General features: G+C 41.2%; 1 protein-coding gene and 1 long non-coding RNA gene across 2 annotated transcripts; one reads left to right on the plus strand and one right to left on the minus strand.

Moving 5' to 3' along the window:
- LOC128735491 (protein amalgam) lies at window positions 1-20,484 on the minus strand. The gene is made up of 6 exons (XM_053829971.1): window positions 20,391-20,484; window positions 19,560-19,769; window positions 1,203-1,321; window positions 999-1,143; window positions 286-927; window positions 1-224 (listed from the first exon to the last, which is right to left on the minus strand). The coding sequence occupies exons 1-6, from the start codon at window positions 20,482-20,484 to the stop codon at window positions 1-3; spliced, it is 1,434 nt and encodes a 477-aa protein (XP_053685946.1).
- Window positions 15,722-16,770, plus strand: LOC128734213 (uncharacterized). Its single transcript, XR_008411971.1, has 4 exons — window positions 15,722-15,909; window positions 15,967-16,057; window positions 16,113-16,261; window positions 16,324-16,770. It is a non-coding gene; the product is annotated as an uncharacterized LOC128734213 (long non-coding RNA).
- Window positions 20,485-20,698: the final 214 nt, after the last annotated feature.

The raw sequence follows: 20,698 nt of genomic DNA on the forward strand, positions 1-20,698 counted from the left end.
TTATTTACACCGAAGTAATACTACCAGTGCTAATAACGTGGCCAGTATGGTTCCCCTCGGAATGTCGACGCTAGCTGTGGAGCTTCTAGATTCACTGATCTGGAAACTCAGATGGTAATCGTAGTCCCTCGAAATTATATTGTCTGTAATGTTAGGATCTTCACTTTCATCAGAATAATCAATAGTAGTCTCCGTTGTTTGGTATCCTGGATCTGTCAGCTCAACTAAAATGTTATAATGAATACGATATATATTACAACCAATTGACGTATTCACAACATTCACCTTCACCACCCGTTGCAAATCTCAAAATATTACTGGCATCACTCCAACCGTACCGGTTTCGGGCCAACACAACAACCTCATAGACACTGGCAGACTGTAGACCCTGCAGCGTATAACCGGTACTGTGCAGCGGTCCCGCAGAACCATCGGACGGTATGATAAGTTCACTCCACGCCAGGTTAGGATAGCGCTTATTCGGCGTTACATTACCCGAGGGAATCTTTCTAAACTTTAGTTTGTATTCGATGATGGTCGAAAAACTCTCCACCTGCCAGATGAGGTTGTGTGTCGTCGGCGAGGACATCTCTGCCGATGGCTTGAACGAAGCGGGCATTGGCCGTCCGGTTAGCTCTATATGGGTTCCCTTGATTCCGATTTTATTCTCGGCTTTACACTCGTACTGACCCAGATCGGCGTCGCGAAGGTTTCGTATGAGAAGCACGTGGCGGTATACGGTGTGGTATTGCGGTGCACTGACGATGCTATCCTGCTTGGAAAATCGTCGATCCGATGGTAGGGGCAAACCATTGTGAAACCAGTGGACGGATGCAGTCGGTGCGGAAGTCACGATACACTCCAGTTGTGCGCTTTGTCCGACTTTCGTGTGGACGGGTGTCGTTTTGGCGGTCACTTCCGGTAAAACTGATAAAAATGGAGTTAAGAAAAATTACTTACATATTTTCCACTAGCATCGTTTGGTGCAGGTTACTTACACTCGACGTAAACGTCGAGTACGGCACTGGCCGGTTCACCAACGCCGTTGGTTGCGAGGCATTCGATGGGGCCAGCAAAATCTTTGTCCTCTATCAAAACGCTAATTTTGCGGCTATTCTCAAAAGATGCACTGGCGTTTTCATTCTGTGAAAAAAAAGTAGTAGAATCTTCCTGTCATTTCAATGTGTATTGTATACTAATACCTTGAAGTTCCACGTAATATATGGCTGCGGTATACCTGTTGTGTCGCAAATGATTTCCAGAATTTGACCTACTTTGATTTGTATTTGATTTGATGGATATATGGAAACTGTTGGAGGGTCTGAAAAAATGTAAACGTGTTGTTATATAATTAAAATTACAATGTTCTTTTTGTTTCAATTTTAACATAATTTCAAAATTTAGCAGAATGGCAGGGAGTGTTCGTAAATTGTATTCATGTTGGCATATTAAACTGCGACCTGTAAATACATTCTATTACAAAAAATGCCGTAAATGGTAGAACGGTAGGTGAACGGCTGGATAATACGTAACATAGACCCCATAGTGGTTCTTAGCCTCGCATCCAGTAACTCGTATCCCTACCTCCTCGTGCCACCAACCGTAGTACGAGCAACCTTAGCAATCCTGGTGGAAACTAAGGTCGTATATCAACAGGGAAGGAGGTACTCATGCGAACCCTGAGTGTAGCAGTGAGGATTAACCTTGTCAACCTTAAGCATCTGTTCCAATTTCAGGGGCGGCACTTGGTGGTTTTACTGGTTTTACGGTTTTATTTAAGGTTAGGAGCGGTTCTACACAGCGTCTGATACGGAGCGAGCAGCTGAATTAAGAAATGTATTGGGTCGGCATTACACCTAAGATGGCAGTCCCATCATGAGACTCGGTAACCTAGTAAGGCAACATACCTCAATCTAAAAATACTACGAAAAATAAAAATTGACTCGGAACATTGGTTTATTTGTTTATTAATTAAGAATCAAGATTTGTCTATCCTACTGACTACTTAAAAACTAATAGCAAGAGTTCTACATCGGTTTTTCAGCACATTGCGGCTGGCATCAAAGTCAAAGTAGGACACAAAACGGTTAAAGTTCCGTTGAGAGCCGGTTATAGTACCGAAAGTACTGTAATTAGCTCGCCGGTGCGGTATATATAAGAACAAATTGTTCCGCGTTAAGCGAGGCCGAGTTAAGATGTCGAGTCTTTCTATAATCCAAGGATAGTCAATCCGGGATGTCAGAACATCTGATACGGAGACGGCTCTAGTTACGTCCCGACGTGTTTGCAGGGTGTCCAAGTTAATTAATCGGCAGCGCTGTTCGTAGCTTGTTAGCCGGAACAGATCATTCCATGGTAACCTACGGAGGGCAAGGCGGATGAACCTCCGTTGCACCGACTCAATTCGACTGTCACCGTTTTGGTAATACGAGCTCCATACGAGTGGGCAATACTTGAGGTTGGAGCGAACCAACGCACAGAAGACTGATTTCAAACAATAAATATCATTGATGTTTTTGGCGATACGCATAATGAACCCCAGGTTTCTACAGGCTTTGAAAGTCAAAGTCAATTTAGAGTCCAGCAGTACCCGAAGATCCTTGACGCAATCTACACGGCGTAAGGGTACGCTTGATCTCCTCTCCTCTTCTGTTGGGTACCCTTACCACTGCGTCCATTATTTTGAACTATTGTGGTATGCCCCGTTTCATTATAATACTATACGCTTCAAGCTTACCTATCACTTATTGAGGAAGTGACAGGCTGGTAGCTGGAGCGAGACATGTGCCAATCAGAGATGACTAGCTTTATGAACCTAGTACCCTGTTCGGCGATGCCAACCAGATCTCCCCTTTTTGAGATACTGCAGTTTGCGTACTATTTGTGCTTCACGATCGCAGAGCAAGTGTTCCGAGGTTAAATATCATCTTGTACGAAACCGAGATTCTGAAGATGATATTTACTTGGACAATGTCCTGTCGCAAGACTGGTAAGCTTGCCGAGATCTCTCTTATTGAGACTCAGCGACTTTTGAGTAACCCTCATACTCAACGTTATATATTTTTAGATTGTTTGAGCGATTGTACAGCCATCCTACTGGCCATAACTGTTCGGCTCTCCTTTTGTTTCAGCCCACCCTCCAGCACACAGTCAGAGATCAGGCAGAATGAATCTCGACTCGTGAGTAGAGAGTTGGAGCCACATCTTTGTTTGTCGACTCACAACGAGTCGACGTGTTGAAGATAGACGAGGATCAGGACTGAACTTCTGCTAGCACATCGTTCAAGTCCTGTTCTTCCCCTATTTTCCTCTCCACCTCCTTTGTTTCTTTATTTTTAGGCAGAGAGAACATGCACGGTAAGAAATCGTCCACTGCATCCGTGACCGGCTTGATGCAGTAAGGGCAGATTATTGTGGAGGGCGCCCTGGTACTCCACAGGCTCCGTAGCGGCGAGAGAATTTATAGAACCCCCGAAGAATTTATAGAACACGGGGTAAATCACTTCCTGCATAAATATTCAATATGTGATAAATATTGATAAATATATTTACTATTTTAAATGTGTCCACCTCATCATAACAACTCTTGCCACATACTGTATATATGGGACCACTGAAACAAGGATCATGGTAATTGTTATCATATTAGAGGGTAAAATTAAGAGGACACACCAGTGAATTTTTGCAGAAAAGATTTCTGTTTAGCTTAAGCAGTGTTCTGATCAAAACTACTATGCGTTACTTTCGGCGTTACCCTGATACATAACAAAAATAACAGAATCGTAGTCAAAATTACTAGATATGACCATGAAAGATGGTAAAATTATCTGAGAACATATTACTTGTACAAGAATCATGGTAAATTTGAATAGCTTTTTCATGGTACTGACAAAAAGCATGCGTTTTCTGCAAAATTGTGCGAGATACCATGGTTTTTGTTTCAGAGACTTGACAGCTGAAGATCGTATGAAAAAGGTGGAAACTTTCGTAAAATATTCATCAATACCGGTAAATATATTTAGCACCCGGGTAAAAGTATGTAAATATGCATAAATATATTTAACATATTTATTAAATTTGAAGTGATTTGCTTCGGGCCCCTCCTCCATTCATCCCTCGGTACGGGTCGCGTCACACCTTGGATTAGGGGTTTATCCATTCAAGTTTTTACATAATAGCCATGGATAACAGCTATAACAACCATCTCCTTTAGGGGCTTTGGACCTTCTGCTTTGGTTCTTGGGAGTCAAGAAGAACCGTCCTGCAGGCGGAGAGTTTATACTTTAACCTTCGCATGAGTGCCCCCTTCTCAGTCCGCATAGGCCCTAGTTTCCACCGGTTGTCCGATTTCCACTAAGGAACGTATCCCGGATGGTACCACGAGGAGGTCGAGATAGGAGTTGCTGAATACGAGGCTGTGGAACCTCATGGTAGTTCTGGCGCGCATTATTCAACCATTTACCATGCTGGTACGCTGATGGGGTACGTTTGATAATCGGTAATCGAATATTATAGGATTCAGCTTTCTCGAGAACGTTATCACTTCACATTTGTCGGGGTTTAGTACCAAGCGACTGTGTTTGTACCATCCAGCGAATATCAACAGTTGCTCCTGGAGTGCGAGAGTGTCCGATGAATCGTTAACTTTCGAAAACAGTTTCAGGTTGTCGGCGAACACAAGCCGAGGACCTCTGAGCATTAAGTCGTTGAAATAAATAAGAAAGACTAATGGTCCGAGATGGTTACCTTGTGAGACTCCAGAAAAAGTGCTGAAAGCCGGTGAGGTGAAGCCATTGATAGACACATTACTAGGACGGTTCGACAGATACGATTTAAACTACTGAAGCAGTGGTCCTCCAATGCCCAGTTTGTCCAGCTTTGCAACGGCGATTTGATGATTTAACTTGTCGAAGGCGGCGGAGAGGTCAATGTAGATAACGACTGGTTGGGATCGGTCGTCAAAGCAATCCGTTACGTACGTAGTGAGTGTTAGCCTTTGACGTTGAGCGCTTGGGCATGAATCCGTGTTGCTCGTCAGCAATGTATTGCTGGACGAACAAGGAAATTGGCATGATCACAACGAGCTCGAAGAGTTTCGATAATGCACATAAGGCAGAGATCCCTCTGTAGTTGTCTATGTTTCTTTTGTTCCCCTTCTTATGAACTGGAAACATGTAAGCGTATTTCCAAGCAGAAGGAAATATGACTGAGTTAACCGAGGAGTTAAATAGACGTCGGATTGGAGCAGCCAAGGCATCAATGCAGTTCTTTAAAAAGATCGAAGGCACGCCGTCCGGTCCACTGGAAGTTGAGCTTTTCAACTTCAAAGCTGCCCGCTTGATCATAGAATCATCATAGTCAGCTTAGTGAGAGAATCGCTGAGATTTAGAACGCTGTCTAGAGCAGTCGATACTTCTGTTTCGTACAGCCTTCATCAACAAAGACGCCAATTTGGACCAATTTGGTCGCAGTGTTGTTTCCAAGGAACATGGCTGATGGAAGACCGTTGTCTTTCCGCTGAACACTAATATATTTGCAGAACGACTTGGGATTACGCTTCGCGTCCACACTCAACGTTGTTTAAGTATTTGCACAAGCAGTGTTGGCTAAACTTTTTGTAGCCCTTTTTGATAGCCTGACAGGTGTTTCGCAGTGATTGGGTTTATGCCTTTAGTACCTCCTCAAGGCAGCCTTTCTTTCGGATTTAAGACGACGTAGCATAGCGTTTACCCAAGGCAGATGCGACTCTATGCACTAGCGAAGCAAAACTCCACGCAGCGTCCGTTTCATTGGTGATTGTGTTAATTTGCTGTACAGTGGCTGTACTATAGCTGTCGAACATCTCGGTGGTGATCAAGGAAGGAGTTAAAGAATTGGAGTCGACAAACATATAGCCCTTGCCGCGTTCACGCCAATTAATCCCGGAAAGGTTGGAATCACCCAGAATTAGCAAATCATCGGAGGAGGGGGTTGCCGAAGAAATTGCGGAAACCGATGCCATATGAGCCTTGAGGAGCACGGCGTCCCTTACTCGATCCGGTGGGAAATACCCGGCGCACAGGTATAAAAAGCGATCGGATAATTTTTTAGTCACCCAAACTTGCTCAACAGGTAACCAATCGTTGCGTTCTAGGACAGAGGCCTTGAGTTGGCAATGAACTGCTATTAAAACGCCACCGCCAGTTGATTTTCGGCTGTTGTGCGTACTCCGGTCATAACGGAAGACTTCGTAGTTCGATCCGAAGATATGTGAGAAAGAGGTTCGTTCTAAGAACTCTACAAAAATGGCAAAGAACCCCTAGCAACGGCACTTCACAGGATAATTTCAAGGGATTGGAAGGAAAAGAAACTGCCGTTGGAGTGGACGGAAGGTGTGACTTGTCCCAGTTGAGCCCTTTTTTTGCTGTCATTATCGCGGCATTACGCTGATCAATGCCGCCTACAAGGTGCTCTCTCAGGTCCTATTACGTCGTTGGCTTCATATGGTAGCCAACCTGATAGGCTTTATGGGAGCCCGTGCTGCTACAAATCCAATATTAACATTTCATCAAATGCTCTAGAAACGTTGGGAGCGTGACGTGCCTTACTTACTTACTTAGGTGGCTTGCCGTCCTAAGACAAAGCCTGTTGAACAAAGTTTCTCCATGTAACTCGGTTGAGGGCTACCGCTCTCCAGTTCCTCGGACACCGAGTACTCTCCGTCAGATCTCGCTCCACCTGGTCTAACCATCTTGCTCGCTGCGCTCCTGGTCGTCTTGTTCCTACCGGATTTGAGGTGAACATCATCTTTGCAGGGTAGTTGTCCGGCATTCTTGCAACCTGCCCTGCCCATCGTATCCGTCCAGCTTTAGCCACCTTCTGGATACTGGGTTCGCCATAGAGCTGTGCGAGTTCATGGTTCATCCTCCGCCTCCATACTCCGTTCTCCTGTACGCCGCCGAAGATCGTTCTTAGCACTCGTCGTTCGAAAACTCCGAGCACTCGCAGGTCCTCCTCGAGCATTGTCCATGTTTCACGCCCGTAGAGAACAACCGGTCTAATAAGCGTCTTGTACAGGGTGCACTTTGTACGGGGACTTAGTCTGCTCGACCGCAATTGCTTGTGGAGCCCATAGTAAGCACGACTTCCGCTGATAATACGCCTCCAAATCTCACGGCTGGTATCATTGTCCGCCGTTACCAGTGAGCCAAGGTAGACAAATTCATTATGCTATACGCATTAAGCGATGTTTTAGAAATTACAATGACACATGACAAAGACCAGACTTTTCCCAAAAACATGACCGACCAACATTCCACAGATGTTACGAACCACAATTCCCACGAACATAACTCATACCAAACCCACTCTAAATCCTTACAAGAAACCCATATCAGATTCATAGAATAACCCGACACCTTACAACGAAACCAGAACCAAAACACCGTTAAAACAAGATTCCTTAGAAAACATCAAGTACAAATCTCATAAACAACCTACAAGACAAAGCTCAGCCTCAAACCACCCATATACAATCACACCTCATCAAAATACACGAAACAGACACGATATTTTTCCTCTATACAAATAACAAGCTCAAGTGCATCGTGCGATCTTGAACTACTTTACACACGTCATGCACCCAAGAGAACTCACGCTATATTCACCACCGACGCGCTATCACAAATTCTCTCTCTCGACACTCATTCAATTCTCCCTCTCTACACTCATTCAAACTCGTTCATTCTAACTTACGTTCTATCTCACGTATCCGACTTAACACGACATTCTCGACCAATCATATTGACACGACTCAGACTTTGCATCATGGTTGAATAGATTAAGCCACACCTCCAACAATACCCTGTAAACTTACTAACACTAGGAAATAAGTTGATCAGATAAAACTAACCTGTTGGAGCAGTAATAAAGTCAGTTTTATGATGTTCAAGGAAAGCAACGGATTTGTTTCAACCAAGAAAAGAAAACCTTTTTAGCATAATAGGAAATGGCGACCGTAGACTTCGAGCGCGCAATGCTCGGATGCGAACAAAAATAGTAAAAGCACAGTGCAGTGTCTAAACGTTGGTAGTTGTCTGAAGTGCAAAAATTGTGTCTTGTGTGAACCAGAAAAAAGATTAGTTCTTAAACCGAATGAAGTAACTCCAAAGTGTGAACCCGAAAAATGATTAGTTCTTAAACCGAATGAAGTAACTCCAAAGTGTGAACCCGAAAAATGATTAGTTCTTAAACCGAATGAAGGAACTCCAAAGTGTGAACCCGAAAAAAGATTAGTTCTTAAACCGAATGAAGTAACTCCCAAGTGTGAACCCGAAAAAAGATTAGTTCTTTAAACCGAAGGAAGTAAACCAAATGATGGACTGAAGTCAAAAAAAAAAAAAAAAAAAAACTATGGGAAACCGAAGTGCACGTATAAATGGAAATAACGACGTGACGGTAGTACAAACCCAAACCGTACATACGTCGATACTAGAAGAAAATAACATCAAATTAAACATCATTCTGGTGTTAACAGTGATCCAACTAACTGTAACACTGGCGAAACTAGTAACGAGCCACCTAAGGCGACAAGCCCTAAAGGCAGCAAAAACGCTAGCAGCATTAAGCCCAGCGTAAAACGGACAAAGAACGACGAGAAGCAAGGGAAATTAGAATACAGCGATCTACAGCGGAGGCAGCAGCGGAAATTTGAATAAATCGACCGGCATCGAACGACGACGGCAGCAAAGCGGAAGCAGCAGCAGAAATTTGACCGGCATCGAACGACGACGGCAGCAAAGGCAAGTGAAAAAAAAAAAAAAAAAAAAAAAAAAAAACATTTTAATTTTACCTTTATAAATTTATAAGTCAAAAAAAAAAAGAAGAGATGAAAATATTTATAACGATAGAAGACATACCACCAGAAATGTGGATAGAAATAGACGAAATTATTAAAAATAAATAGACATTTGTAATTTAAATTTGAAATTCTTGTGCTTTGTGCGAATTTTAACCCTTCCGTAACACCAACCATGTCCGAATGGACAGACTACAAATAATTGAAACGTTCATAAGACGAGAACACTTGAACCTTGAAAAAAGTAAACTTCGAACACGAACTTTACAAGGGATAGAAACCAAGAAACTTCAGTTACAAGATAGCTTCTCTGAATACAAAACAATTATAAGGTCTTACGAATACAGGTTGTCCACCTCGAACTGGAATAAAGCGGTCGAATCTTATAACGCACTAAAAACAATTTACGAAAAGTGCATTAAAATATTAAATAATACCGTTATATCCCAAAGAGCATACGACAGCGATCCCGAGACCACGCAACATAGACCCAAACCGCAAACTTTAAGACGAAGACTTCTAACCGAAGACTCCCTACTGAGAGCTGATAGTTCCATCAACCTCAGACAAAGGAGGTTAAAATTGAAAATTATTACAAAAATCATTATCTGGTGCCAAAGAAAAAGCAATATGGCCCTAAACATAAAAACAGCTTCCGAGTTAGCAGGTTTATTACCGGCTTACAACGGAAATAGTGAAAACTTAAATTCATTTACGGATGCATTGGTGTTAGTAAAAACAATAATACCAGCCGAGAACAAAGTTTCCGCAATCCAACTGATAATGACTAAGCTAAGTGGGAAAGCCAGAAACCTTTTCGCAGGCCCCCCACAGGAAATCGATGATATAATAAACAAACTCAAACTACATTGTGCAGACAAATGCACCTCAGACCTGGCGCTGACCAGTCTGAAGGGAATTAAATGCAAAACAGCTGACGATTTCAAACAAATAGAAATCCTCACAGAAAAACTTCAACAAACTTACGTTCGAGAACAAATCCCGAACGAAGTAGCCCAAAAGATGGCAAGAAAAGCAGCCATCTCTGCAATGATCGACAATACCAGCAACAGTACCACCGAGATGATGCTTAGAATTGGAAAATTTGAGACTATAGAAGAAGCCATCAACGTAGCGATGGAAAACGAACAGAAAAAACGCGAAAGCCACTCATCATCAGTTTTACAAATTAACAGACGATATAACAACCAGCAAGTCTCAGGACAAGGACAAGGAAGAGGATATTATCATCAACAAACAAATTTCAGACGTCCCTTCGAAATGAATAACAGGAATTTCAGAGGTCAAGAACCTCGACGATTCCAAAACAACAATTACCAAAATCAAAGATCTAATTACCAACAACGCGGACGCGGATATCAACACAGTAACGCACGCGGATACCAAAATAACGGACAACGATTTACACAACCACAAAATAATGGACAAAGATTCGCTCGAGCGTACTTAGCAAACCAACAGCAAGTAACGCAAGTTGAACCAAATGTACAACAACCAACACTTAATCAAGGCGTAGACATGCTACCCTTCAATCAACAAGTGGAACAAATCCACCGACCATCATTATCACCACCTGACCAAAACTATTTTTTCGCCCAACAGTAACAATTGATCAGAGAAGTCGACACTCTGGTTACTTGTTACCGACAGGCACACCCATATTAACAATAAATTTAAATACATCAAATTTTATTCGAGTCAAGGTGCACATGACTGGAAATAAGATTTGCAATTTAATTATCGATACAGGAGCAGATATTTCACTATTTAAAGCACAAAATATACGCCCTGACCAATCTGTAAATAAAGCAAATAAAATTAAATTAACCGGAATAACGGAGAATACAATAGAAACTTTAGGAATAGTTAATACAATACTATGCTTTAATGATAGTTTAACATTAAATCACCAATTTCATTTAGTTACACCTAATTTACCAATTAAAGCAGACGGCATTTTAGGTCGCGATTTTTTAGCAAATTACAAATGCGTAATAGACTACGAATATTGGCTACTTACATTTAATATACAAAATGTACAGATAGCAATACCAATAGAAGACAATATGCAAGAAGGCTTTATGTTACCAAGCCGAAGCGAAGTTGTCAGAAGAATACCTTATTTGGGCATCTCAGAGGATATGGTAGTCCATTCCGAAGAGATCTACCCAGGAATTTTTTGTGGAAATACCATAGTTTCCCCACAAAAACCTTATGTAAAATTTGTAAATACGAACGACAACCCATCATTTATAGCATATACGCAATTTAAGCCGACATTAAGTAGTTTAAAAGATTATATTATACCAATAAAAAATAAGACAAATGAGAATAGCAGATACGAGCAAATTCTCAAAAATATAAATACTGAACAAATTCCAAAATATGCTGTAGAGAAATTCAAAAACTTAATCAGTCAATATCAAGACATATTTTGTCTTCCAGAAGAGGAAGTCAGCCAAAACAACTTCTATACGCAAAATATAGCGGCTAGTGACAACGTCCCAGTATATATTCCTAACTACAAAACGATTCATTCACAATATGACGAAATTGACCGTCAAGTAAACAAAATGCTAGAAGGAAACATAATTGAACCTTCAGTATCCCCTTATAACTCACCAATCCTACTAGTACCGAAAAAATCACTTGATAATACAAAAAAATGGCGTTTAGTTGTGGACTTCCGACAACTAAACAAAAGGATACTAGCAGACCGATTTCCACTACCCCGGATAGATGATATACTTGACCAATTAGGAAGAGCCAAATTCTTCACCACATTAGATTTGATGTCTGGATTCCACCAAATCCCACTTGATATGGAATCCAGAAAATTTACAGCATTTTCAACCAAAAACGGTCATTATCAATTTACTCGATTACCGTTTGGATTAAACATCAGCCCAAACAGTTTTCAACGAATGATGACTATAGCAATGGCAGGTTTAACGCCAGAATTAGCCTTCATTTACATTGACGACATCGTAGTAATAGGATGCTCAGTCAATCACCACTTATCAAATCTAACACAAGTGTTTGAACGTTTGAGATTTTATAACCTAAAACTCAACGCCCAAAAGTGCAAATTCTTCAGCACACAAGTGACTTATCTCGGTCATAAAATTACCGACCAAGGTATGTTACCCGATGATTCAAAATTTAATGCAATTTTAAAATACCCAATTCCAACAAACGCTGACGAAGTCAGACGATTTGTAGCATTTTGCAACTATTATAGAAAATTTGTACCAAATTTCGCAATAATAGCACACCCCCTAAATCAATTACTAAAGAAAAACACAAATTTCATTTGGACAGCTAACTGTCAAAGAGCTTTCGATACCTTAAGAAATGCTCTAATTTCCCCGAAACTACTCCAATACCCAGATTTTGCAAAAGACTTCATAGTTACAACTGATGCATCAGACATTGGATGTGGAGCAGTTCTGTCTCAAGAGACCCAAAACGGAAACTTACCAATCGCATTCGCAAGCAAATCATTTACACCAGGTGAGAAAAACAAACCTACAATTTTGAAAGAGTTAACGGCAATCCATTGGGCCATTAACTACTTTAAACCATATCTGTATGGAAGAAAATTTGTTGTTAAAACAGATCACAGACCTTTAGTGTATCTGTTCGGCATGAAAAACCCCACTTCAAAACTAACGAGAATACGGTTAGATTTGGAAGAATACGATTTTACAGTAGAATTTATACCAGGCAAAGGAAACGTAGGAGCTGACGCATTGTCACGAATAATTACAACGTCAGACGAACTAAAACAATTAAATATTTTAAGAGTAAATACAAGGTCCATGACCAGAAATTTGCAGAATAACGTGAAGGAAACTACAAACAAAATTCAGAATAGTGTACCTAGAGAAATTGATCACCTCTCGACGTACATGACTAACAACCCTTCTGAAACAAACAAATTACTAAAACTCGAGACAAAAATTTATAAAGGAAACGAATTAAAGTTTATCATAAAGAAAAATAACAAAATTGTTGCACAAGTGCATCAAAATATAAATGGAAGTCAGGCTTTAGAGTCTGCTCTTCTAAAATTAGAGGAAGAAGCAAGAAAAATTTATCAAAGCAAATTAGCATTGTCAATAAAAGACGAATTATTCAACATGATATCACTCGAGAACTTTAAAGCAATCGCAAATGCACAAGTGCATTCAATACAAATTATTATATACAAACCACCAACAACGGTGACGCAAAAGGAAATTATACAGAAAATATTACATGATTTCCACAACACACCAACAGGAGGACATGTTGGACAACATAGACTATACCTACAAATTAGAGAATTATACAATTGGAACAACATGAAACGATCAATAGCAGAATATATTCAATCATGTGAATCTTGTAAGCGAAACAAGGTCATAAAACACACAAAGGAAAAACAAATAGTAACTACAACACCATCATACCCATTTGAAATTATATCCATAGACACTATCGGACCATTACCGAAAAGCAATAATAACAATCGATACGCAGTCAGTATTCAATGCGATTTAACAAAATATATCGTATTGATACCAGTACCCACAAAAGAGGCCAACGTCATCGCTAAAGCATTAGTCAATGATTTTCTTCTCACATACGGTTCATTTTTAATTTTACGTTCAGACCAAGGAACAGAATACAACAATGAAATCTTCGAACAAATATGCAAAACCCTACAAGTAAAACAGAAATTTAGCACCGCCTATCATCCACAGACAATTGGCTCATTGGAGAGAAATCACAGATGCCTAAACGAGTATCTGAGATCTTTCGTCAATGAACATCAATCTGACTGGGATGATTGGTTAAAATTTTATGCATTCAATTACAACACAACACCACACTCAGACCACGGATTTACACCACATGAATTAGTTTTCGGAACCAAAGCAAAGTTACCCCAGGAAATTTTCGAACACGGAACAGAACCAATTTATAATTTTGACCAATACAGCAAAGAATTAAAATTTAAATTACAAAAATCAAACGAGATAGCTAGAAATAGACTAATCACGCAAAAAATCAAAAGAACAGAGTCAGCAGAAAACGATATTAATCCTATACAACTCAATATCAACGAAACAGTTTATTTAAAAATAGAAAATAGACGAAAATTAGACCCATGGTATGAAGGACCATATGTAGTCGAAGAATTACTAGATCCAAATTGTAAAATCAAATGTATTAGAACCAACAAATAGACAATAGTACACAAAAATAGATTGATAAAAACGCAACAAAACAACAATCACATATTATGTAACAGTTTACAATTACCATTACAATAAGTATCCAACACCCAACGGCTAATCAACAACCTTTTTCAAATTTATCAAAAAAAAACTTATATGACAACAATATATGTTACGAAAAAACCCCGTCCTTTTTTTTTTACTACCCCGTACCTTACTCTTCAAAGGGAAGGTATGCTATACGCATTAAGCGATGTTTTAGAAATTACAATGACACATGACAAAGACCAGACTTTTCCCAAAAACATGACCGACCAACATTCCACAGATGTTACGAACCACAATTCCCACGAACATAACTCATACCAAACCCACTCTAAATCCTTACAAGAAACCCATATCAGATTCATAGAATAACCCGACACCTTACAACGAAACCAGAACCAAAACACCGTTAAAACAAGATTCCTTAGAAAACATCAAGTACAAATCTCATAAACAACCTACAAGACAAAGCTCAGCCTCAAACCACCCATATACAATCACACCTCATCAAAATACACGAAACAGACACGATATTTTTCCTCTATACAAATAACAAGCTCAAGTGCATCGTGCGATCTTGAACTACTTTACACACGTCATGCACCCAAGAGAACTCACGCTATATTCACCACCGACGCGCTATCACAAATTCTCTCTCTCGACACTCATTCAATTCTCCCTCTCTACACTCATTCAAACTCGTTCATTCTAACTTACGTTCTATCTCACGTATCCGACTTAACACGACATTCTCGACCAATCATATTGACACGACTCAGACTTTGCATCATGGTTGAATAGATTAAGCCACACCTCCAACAATACCCTGTAAACTTACTAACACTAGGAAATAAGTTGATCAGATAAAACTAACCTGTTGGAGCAGTAATAAAGTCAGTTTTATGATGTTCAAGGAAAGCAACGGATTTGTTTCAACCAAGAAAAGAAAACCTTTTTAGCATAATAGGAAATCATCGACTACCTCAAACTCATCGCCGTCGATCAGTATACTACTACCCAAGCGGTGTCGTTCGGCATCGGTTCCGCTGGCCAGCATGTACTTTGTTTTAGACGTATTTACCTTTAACCCAATCTTTTCTGCTTCGCGCTTTAGTCTGGTGTATTATTCAGCTACCGCCACAGATGTTCTGCCGATAATTTCCATGTCATCGGCAAAGCAGACGAATTGACTAGATTTGTTGAATATCGTGCCCCGCGTGTTGATATCCGCTCAAGTCATAACACCTTGTAGCGCTATGTTGAACAGCAGGCATGAAAGACCATCACCTTAACGAAGTCCGCTGTGTGATTCGAATGAACTTGACAATCCCTATGAAATCCGAACACAGCACTGTATACCATCCATCGTAGATTTAATCAGTTTGATGAGCTTCCTGGGGAAACTGTGTTACACTTCGAAATTATGCCGACAAAATGCGCTCAATTTTCCCACAGTGCAGTCGCTGTAAGTACGCAGCCCGCACGTCTGTAGTAAAAGAACTACGGGAAAATTATACCAGCTCTCGAAAAGAGATCACTTAGAAAGCGCTCTCAATGCTAAGCTACCTAACACATTCGCAAGAGCAGATCAGTTTCCGGCGAAGCACGAAGTGAAATAGTCACCACTCCGGTAACGTGTCTTAATTTTGGATTTATTCCGCTTCCGCGTAACCGCTTCTCGCGTGAATATTATTCTGCTTGATTAAACCTGTGATATTGAGTGCGGAAAACCACATCTTCCTAACGGACGCATTAGGATACGCACCGGTGTAAGCATAACAGGTAGCTACCCTGATTAATTATCGCCGAAATAGTAATGGTAACTATATTACTATTTAGAATTACCAGCCTGCTGAGTGAGGAGAAGACACTCACGATCAATCTCAATTATCACACGGAGTCATCGACGGGAAAATTCATGCGATCAAAGGTAAACCAATGACAAACACGCGGTAACACAGCCCTAACCTAAATCTAATTGGCAGCCTGAAGTGTGAAGTACACGACTTGAACCATCCAAACAGCAAGGCAAAGCATAGGTGACAAACATCGATCCAGGATCCACTCGTAGATATATGGTGCGCCCGATCGAAGCAGTACCGTTATCAATAACAACGACAAGCCCTCAAAAGAGGTAAACGGCAAAGCAATTTGACATGTGATGTGACGTAGACAATATCGATGTATTCATTACAGGGCTTTCTTTTCTTTACCCAATCTGATTTTCGTGCTTCGACGACACTTCTACAGTGTGTAGCTACTATCGGGTGGACGAGGACCGTATCATTTGAACCGTATTCATTGAGACCTGCGTCGCGCGCAGAATCACCAGATCGACAGGTCTGGTCACGTAGGCCGACTCGGACTTGATTGCTGATCCCGAGACGTACGAGCACTTGCTCAAAGACAAGCAGCATCGGCAAGACATCCAGATAGTGCGAGTGTAACATCCAATTCGCGATAGGCTACGGCCTTCGATTTGTGCGTGTTTGTAACCAGCAATGATGCGATCGGATTAGAATAACGACAAAACACACTTCGTTCACCGAGAAACCGTAGGTAGTAGAAATGGGGCCCCAACATTAAGCAAGCGATGTGTTAGCAAGTAAGAGCAGAAGCAACAGCTGAGGCGGATCTTTTGTTAAATAGACATTAGTAGAATGTACACCTTGTTTGTTTCTTGTGACATTTCGATTCGGCTTATCAAAGCTTTAGACTAGTTCGTTGGCTCTTCGGATATCGGTGTATGCGTTTTGTGATTGATGATTCGTGGGTCGGAACGGATTGCGAGTCTCTTGTCTCTTCTACCGACTGAGCGAAGCGGTGCATCAGTCGACGACTGTCAGTGCGCTATTCCATCAATACATTAAACTTTGCAACAACTGTTCTCGTCCATGATTTTCCATAGCTCTTTCCGGTCGATGGTATCATATGCGGCTTTGAAGTCAACGAATAAATGATGCGTGACGTGCCTACGTATCATATTTTTGGTGAATACGATACAGTCAAGCGCGAACAGTTTTCCGGACAAATTGACGCGACTGATCAAAGCTACCCTGGAGCGAGTGATGTGCTACGTGTGACTTTTGGGGACACTCTCAAGTCCTTTCAAATTAACCTCTCTAAGGTCTACATCATTTTTAGCACCGCAAAATTCACTAAAATGGCCATAACTTTTTTATTTTTCAATATTTTTTCACCAAATTTGGGAATTTTGCCGAAAATATTTTCTATTTTCATAATATTTATAGATAATGGCCATATGCCATACGGTCCCGGAGTTATTCCGGAGTTTCTTGGGGGACCGAGATATGGCTTTTTTAGATAAAGTTGCCAAATATCTAAAATTTGTTTGAAATCTGTTGATTTTTGTAAACATATCATCGACTGTGGATATATCAGTTACTTTGCCGCAGTTATGAGCCCTGGTGCGCGCCATCCGGATCCGGGGGGACACTATGAATCCGAAACCGGTTCCCGTAACGGGACATTTCAGCATCAGCAAAGCATGTCGTGTCGCATATCAAAAAACATCAGCATTCGATAAAATAGCGATTGGTGATCATCTCATGTCTCTCAGAGGCCGTATGACCGGTTCCGGGTCCGGGGAGGGTTTCTTTTCTGATTCAAGCACAGAACGGATTTCGGAGGAACTTGTCCGGGACCTGGAATCGGCCATATGGCCTCTGGAAGACATGAGATGATCGCCAATCGCTATTTTATCGAATGCTGATGTTTTTTGATATGCGACACGACATGCTTTACTGAACCTGAAATGCCCCGTTACGGGAACCGGTTCCGGATTCATAGTGTCCCCCCGGATCCGGATGGCGCGCACCATGGCTCATAACTGCGACAAAGTAACTGATATGTCCACAGTCGATGATATGTTTTCAAAAATCAACAGATTTCAAATAAATTTTAGATATTTGGCAACTTTATCTAAAAAAGCCATATCTCGGTCCCCCAAGAAACTCCGGAATAACTCCGGGACCGTATGGCATATGGCCATTATCTATAAATATTATGGAAATAGAAAATATTTTTGGCAAAATTCCCAAATTTGGTGAAAAAATATTGAAAAATAAAAAAGTTATGGCCATTTTAGTGAATTTTGCGGCGCTAAAAATTGTGTAGACCTTAGAGGGGTTAAGCAGAGGGTTGCGGAATCGAGACGAGCCGTCCTGTATGTTATTCAACATCGTTATTGAAGGTGTGATCTGGCATCGAAACGCAAAGAATGATCTTCGGCAAAGGTAGCCAACTCCTAGCGGGACGTTGGACCGGCGGAGGCAATCTGCGTCAGGTTTAAAACAAATGCTACGAGGATTGGGTTACGTCGAAAACTAAATATATGGAAGAAAGAGACTCCAGAGAAAACAACGCTCGCCTCCTACGGACAATGACTATTGAGGGCGATTAACTGGAAGTGGTTGATGAGTGTATATATTTGGGATCTCTGGTCACTGCCGATAATAATACGAGTAAGGTGATTCAACGACGTATTCAAGCTGGAAGTCAAACCTACTTTTCCCTTCGCAAGACGCTTCATGCATCGCTGACTAGCTTTTTATAATAGTCCTCTACGGACCTGAGACTGTAACTTTGTTTGCGCACTTGTCGTATTTGAAGGAAAGGTGTTGCGTACTATTTTTTGCGGAGTACAAACGGAAAGCAGAGAGTGGCATAAGCGTATGAACCACGAGCTGCAGGCACTACTTGAAAAGATTCTCATTGTGTACCTTGTGAAAGTTGGGAGGCTACGGTGGGCCGGCCACGTCACAAGGATGCCGGACTACTAAGCAGGGAAATCTTTTATTTTCAAGGACTTTAGTGGTAATAAAGGTCCAAAGTGCTAGATGGCTCGACTAGGTTGAAGTCGACTTGTGTATAATGTCGAGACACTCAACGCCACCCTGGTTATGCTCTATAATGCTAGATGTAAGAAAAGGTATAAGTTTTCCATGGCCTAACGAAGTCTTCAGTATGTTGTGTGAGGTATTCGAAATATTTGTAAACCCGACCTGTTCTCGAAAAAGCAGTACAAGTTCCTGTACCCGGTCACTGCGAAAGAAATTTGCCTAGCAAAACAAGGATCGTAGTTTATTGTCTGTTTATTGACCCTAGACCGTTTCTGCGCATCTCTACAAGCGCTTTAAAAGGCGAATTACTGACTTGCGAAAAGGTAGAGAGCAGTCGAATGTAGTATTCAAATGCGTTTGCAATAACTGAAAGCGCAATACAATACAATCTCATAAATTAAGAAACTAAAAATAATTTTTTGCTTATTCCGGATTTTAATTGTCGATAATAGAAAAAAAAACACCTGAAGTTTTTAAAACATTCTGAGCAATAGTTCCGAGCTCATCCCTATGTAGTATAGTATTAATAGGATAGGAAGAATTAAAATCATATAAAGATACTATACTTACACTGCACCTCGATCGCATGCTGCTGCAGTGCCTTCCCGCCTTCGGTGGTAATTTCGCACGTGTAGTCCCCCGTATCGTCCATCTGCACCCGGCTGACCTCGAGGCTGCCGTTTTTCCACAGCTGCACCCGCGGTGGTGGCGTCAAATCCGGATACCGGGAATCGGCCAGCAGCAAATCATCCCGGGACCAGCGAACGTATCTGTAGGGAGCTGCAAGCAGAGACACGATAACTCGATAAGAATCCAACAGGAGAGGATGAGGGCCAAGTGATTTGTCATAAAGTTGAATTACATCAACTGGCCCGCGGCGGCTTTTGTTAAATGGTGAGAAGTGCGCGTCAGTCATTCATATTGTATGCGTCGAGCGTTAAATTACTCTTATCCGATTGGCGGTGAGTGTGCTAGCATTCAAAACATGCCTTTCTGTCTTGCTGACAGCAATGGGGGATAATTGAGTTAAAGAAAGTGGTTTTGATCGGTCCAACACGCACTCACTCGAAACTGACGCGGCGTTGATGGGATCGACGCATATGGTCACTTTGGCGTAAATGTGGACCAAAACATAAGTCAAATTAAGTTATAACTTAACGTCGGAATGTGTGATATGTGCTATTAAATGGGTATCGATAGCGTGCTCTGACGAGAGCGCTTAGTCCGAATTTCACTGCGGCTAAAACCAGAATCGGGTAATAAACTTGTTAGATGCAATTGACCTGCCGCTTGTAAAGTACGTTAATTTATGTATGGTTTATATTTGGTGAACGAAGTTGGTCGTGTCAATAAATCTGGAATGTGTATCCCAATCCCAACCCAGTGTAGGTATTTACTTACAATTGTGGTAGCAGGGCAGTAGAACTGTTTCATTTTCGTAGGTCTTGACAGTTGTTGGTACGCTCCGGAACTGTTGATACTGTCCGTACACCATTCTGTGATGCAGAAGCGCCGAGATTGTGGGCATCAGAAGGCAATAGGCGAGCAGTTTATTCGCATTTATGTATCTGCTCTTTGGTGAGATCATTGTACCGATCGTGATGATCACTGGAGAACGAAAATAAATAGAAACAAAGTGAGGCTTAAACATATGATACTAGCATATGCTGCTGAAATTTAATATCACTCGGCTCTGTTGATGGATTACG

This window comes from Sabethes cyaneus, chromosome 2, assembly GCF_943734655.1.
Source record: "Sabethes cyaneus chromosome 2, idSabCyanKW18_F2, whole genome shotgun sequence".
Taxonomy (NCBI): Eukaryota; Metazoa; Arthropoda; class Insecta; order Diptera; family Culicidae; genus Sabethes; species Sabethes cyaneus.

Bases quoted from the DNA above. Each gene is read 5' to 3' on its own strand.
- LOC128735491 (XM_053829971.1), bottom strand. From the start codon at position 20,484: ATGGTGTACGGACAGTATCAACAGTTCCGGAGCGTACCAACAACTGTC. The intron at 928-998 runs GTAAGTAACCTG...CATTTTTATCAG, and splicing joins ACTCGACGTTTACGTCGAGT to TTTTACCGGAAGTGACCGCC. The intron at 225-285 runs GTGAATGTTGTG...ATAACATTTTAG, and splicing joins ATTTGCAACGGGTGGTGAAG to TTGAGCTGACAGATCCAGGA.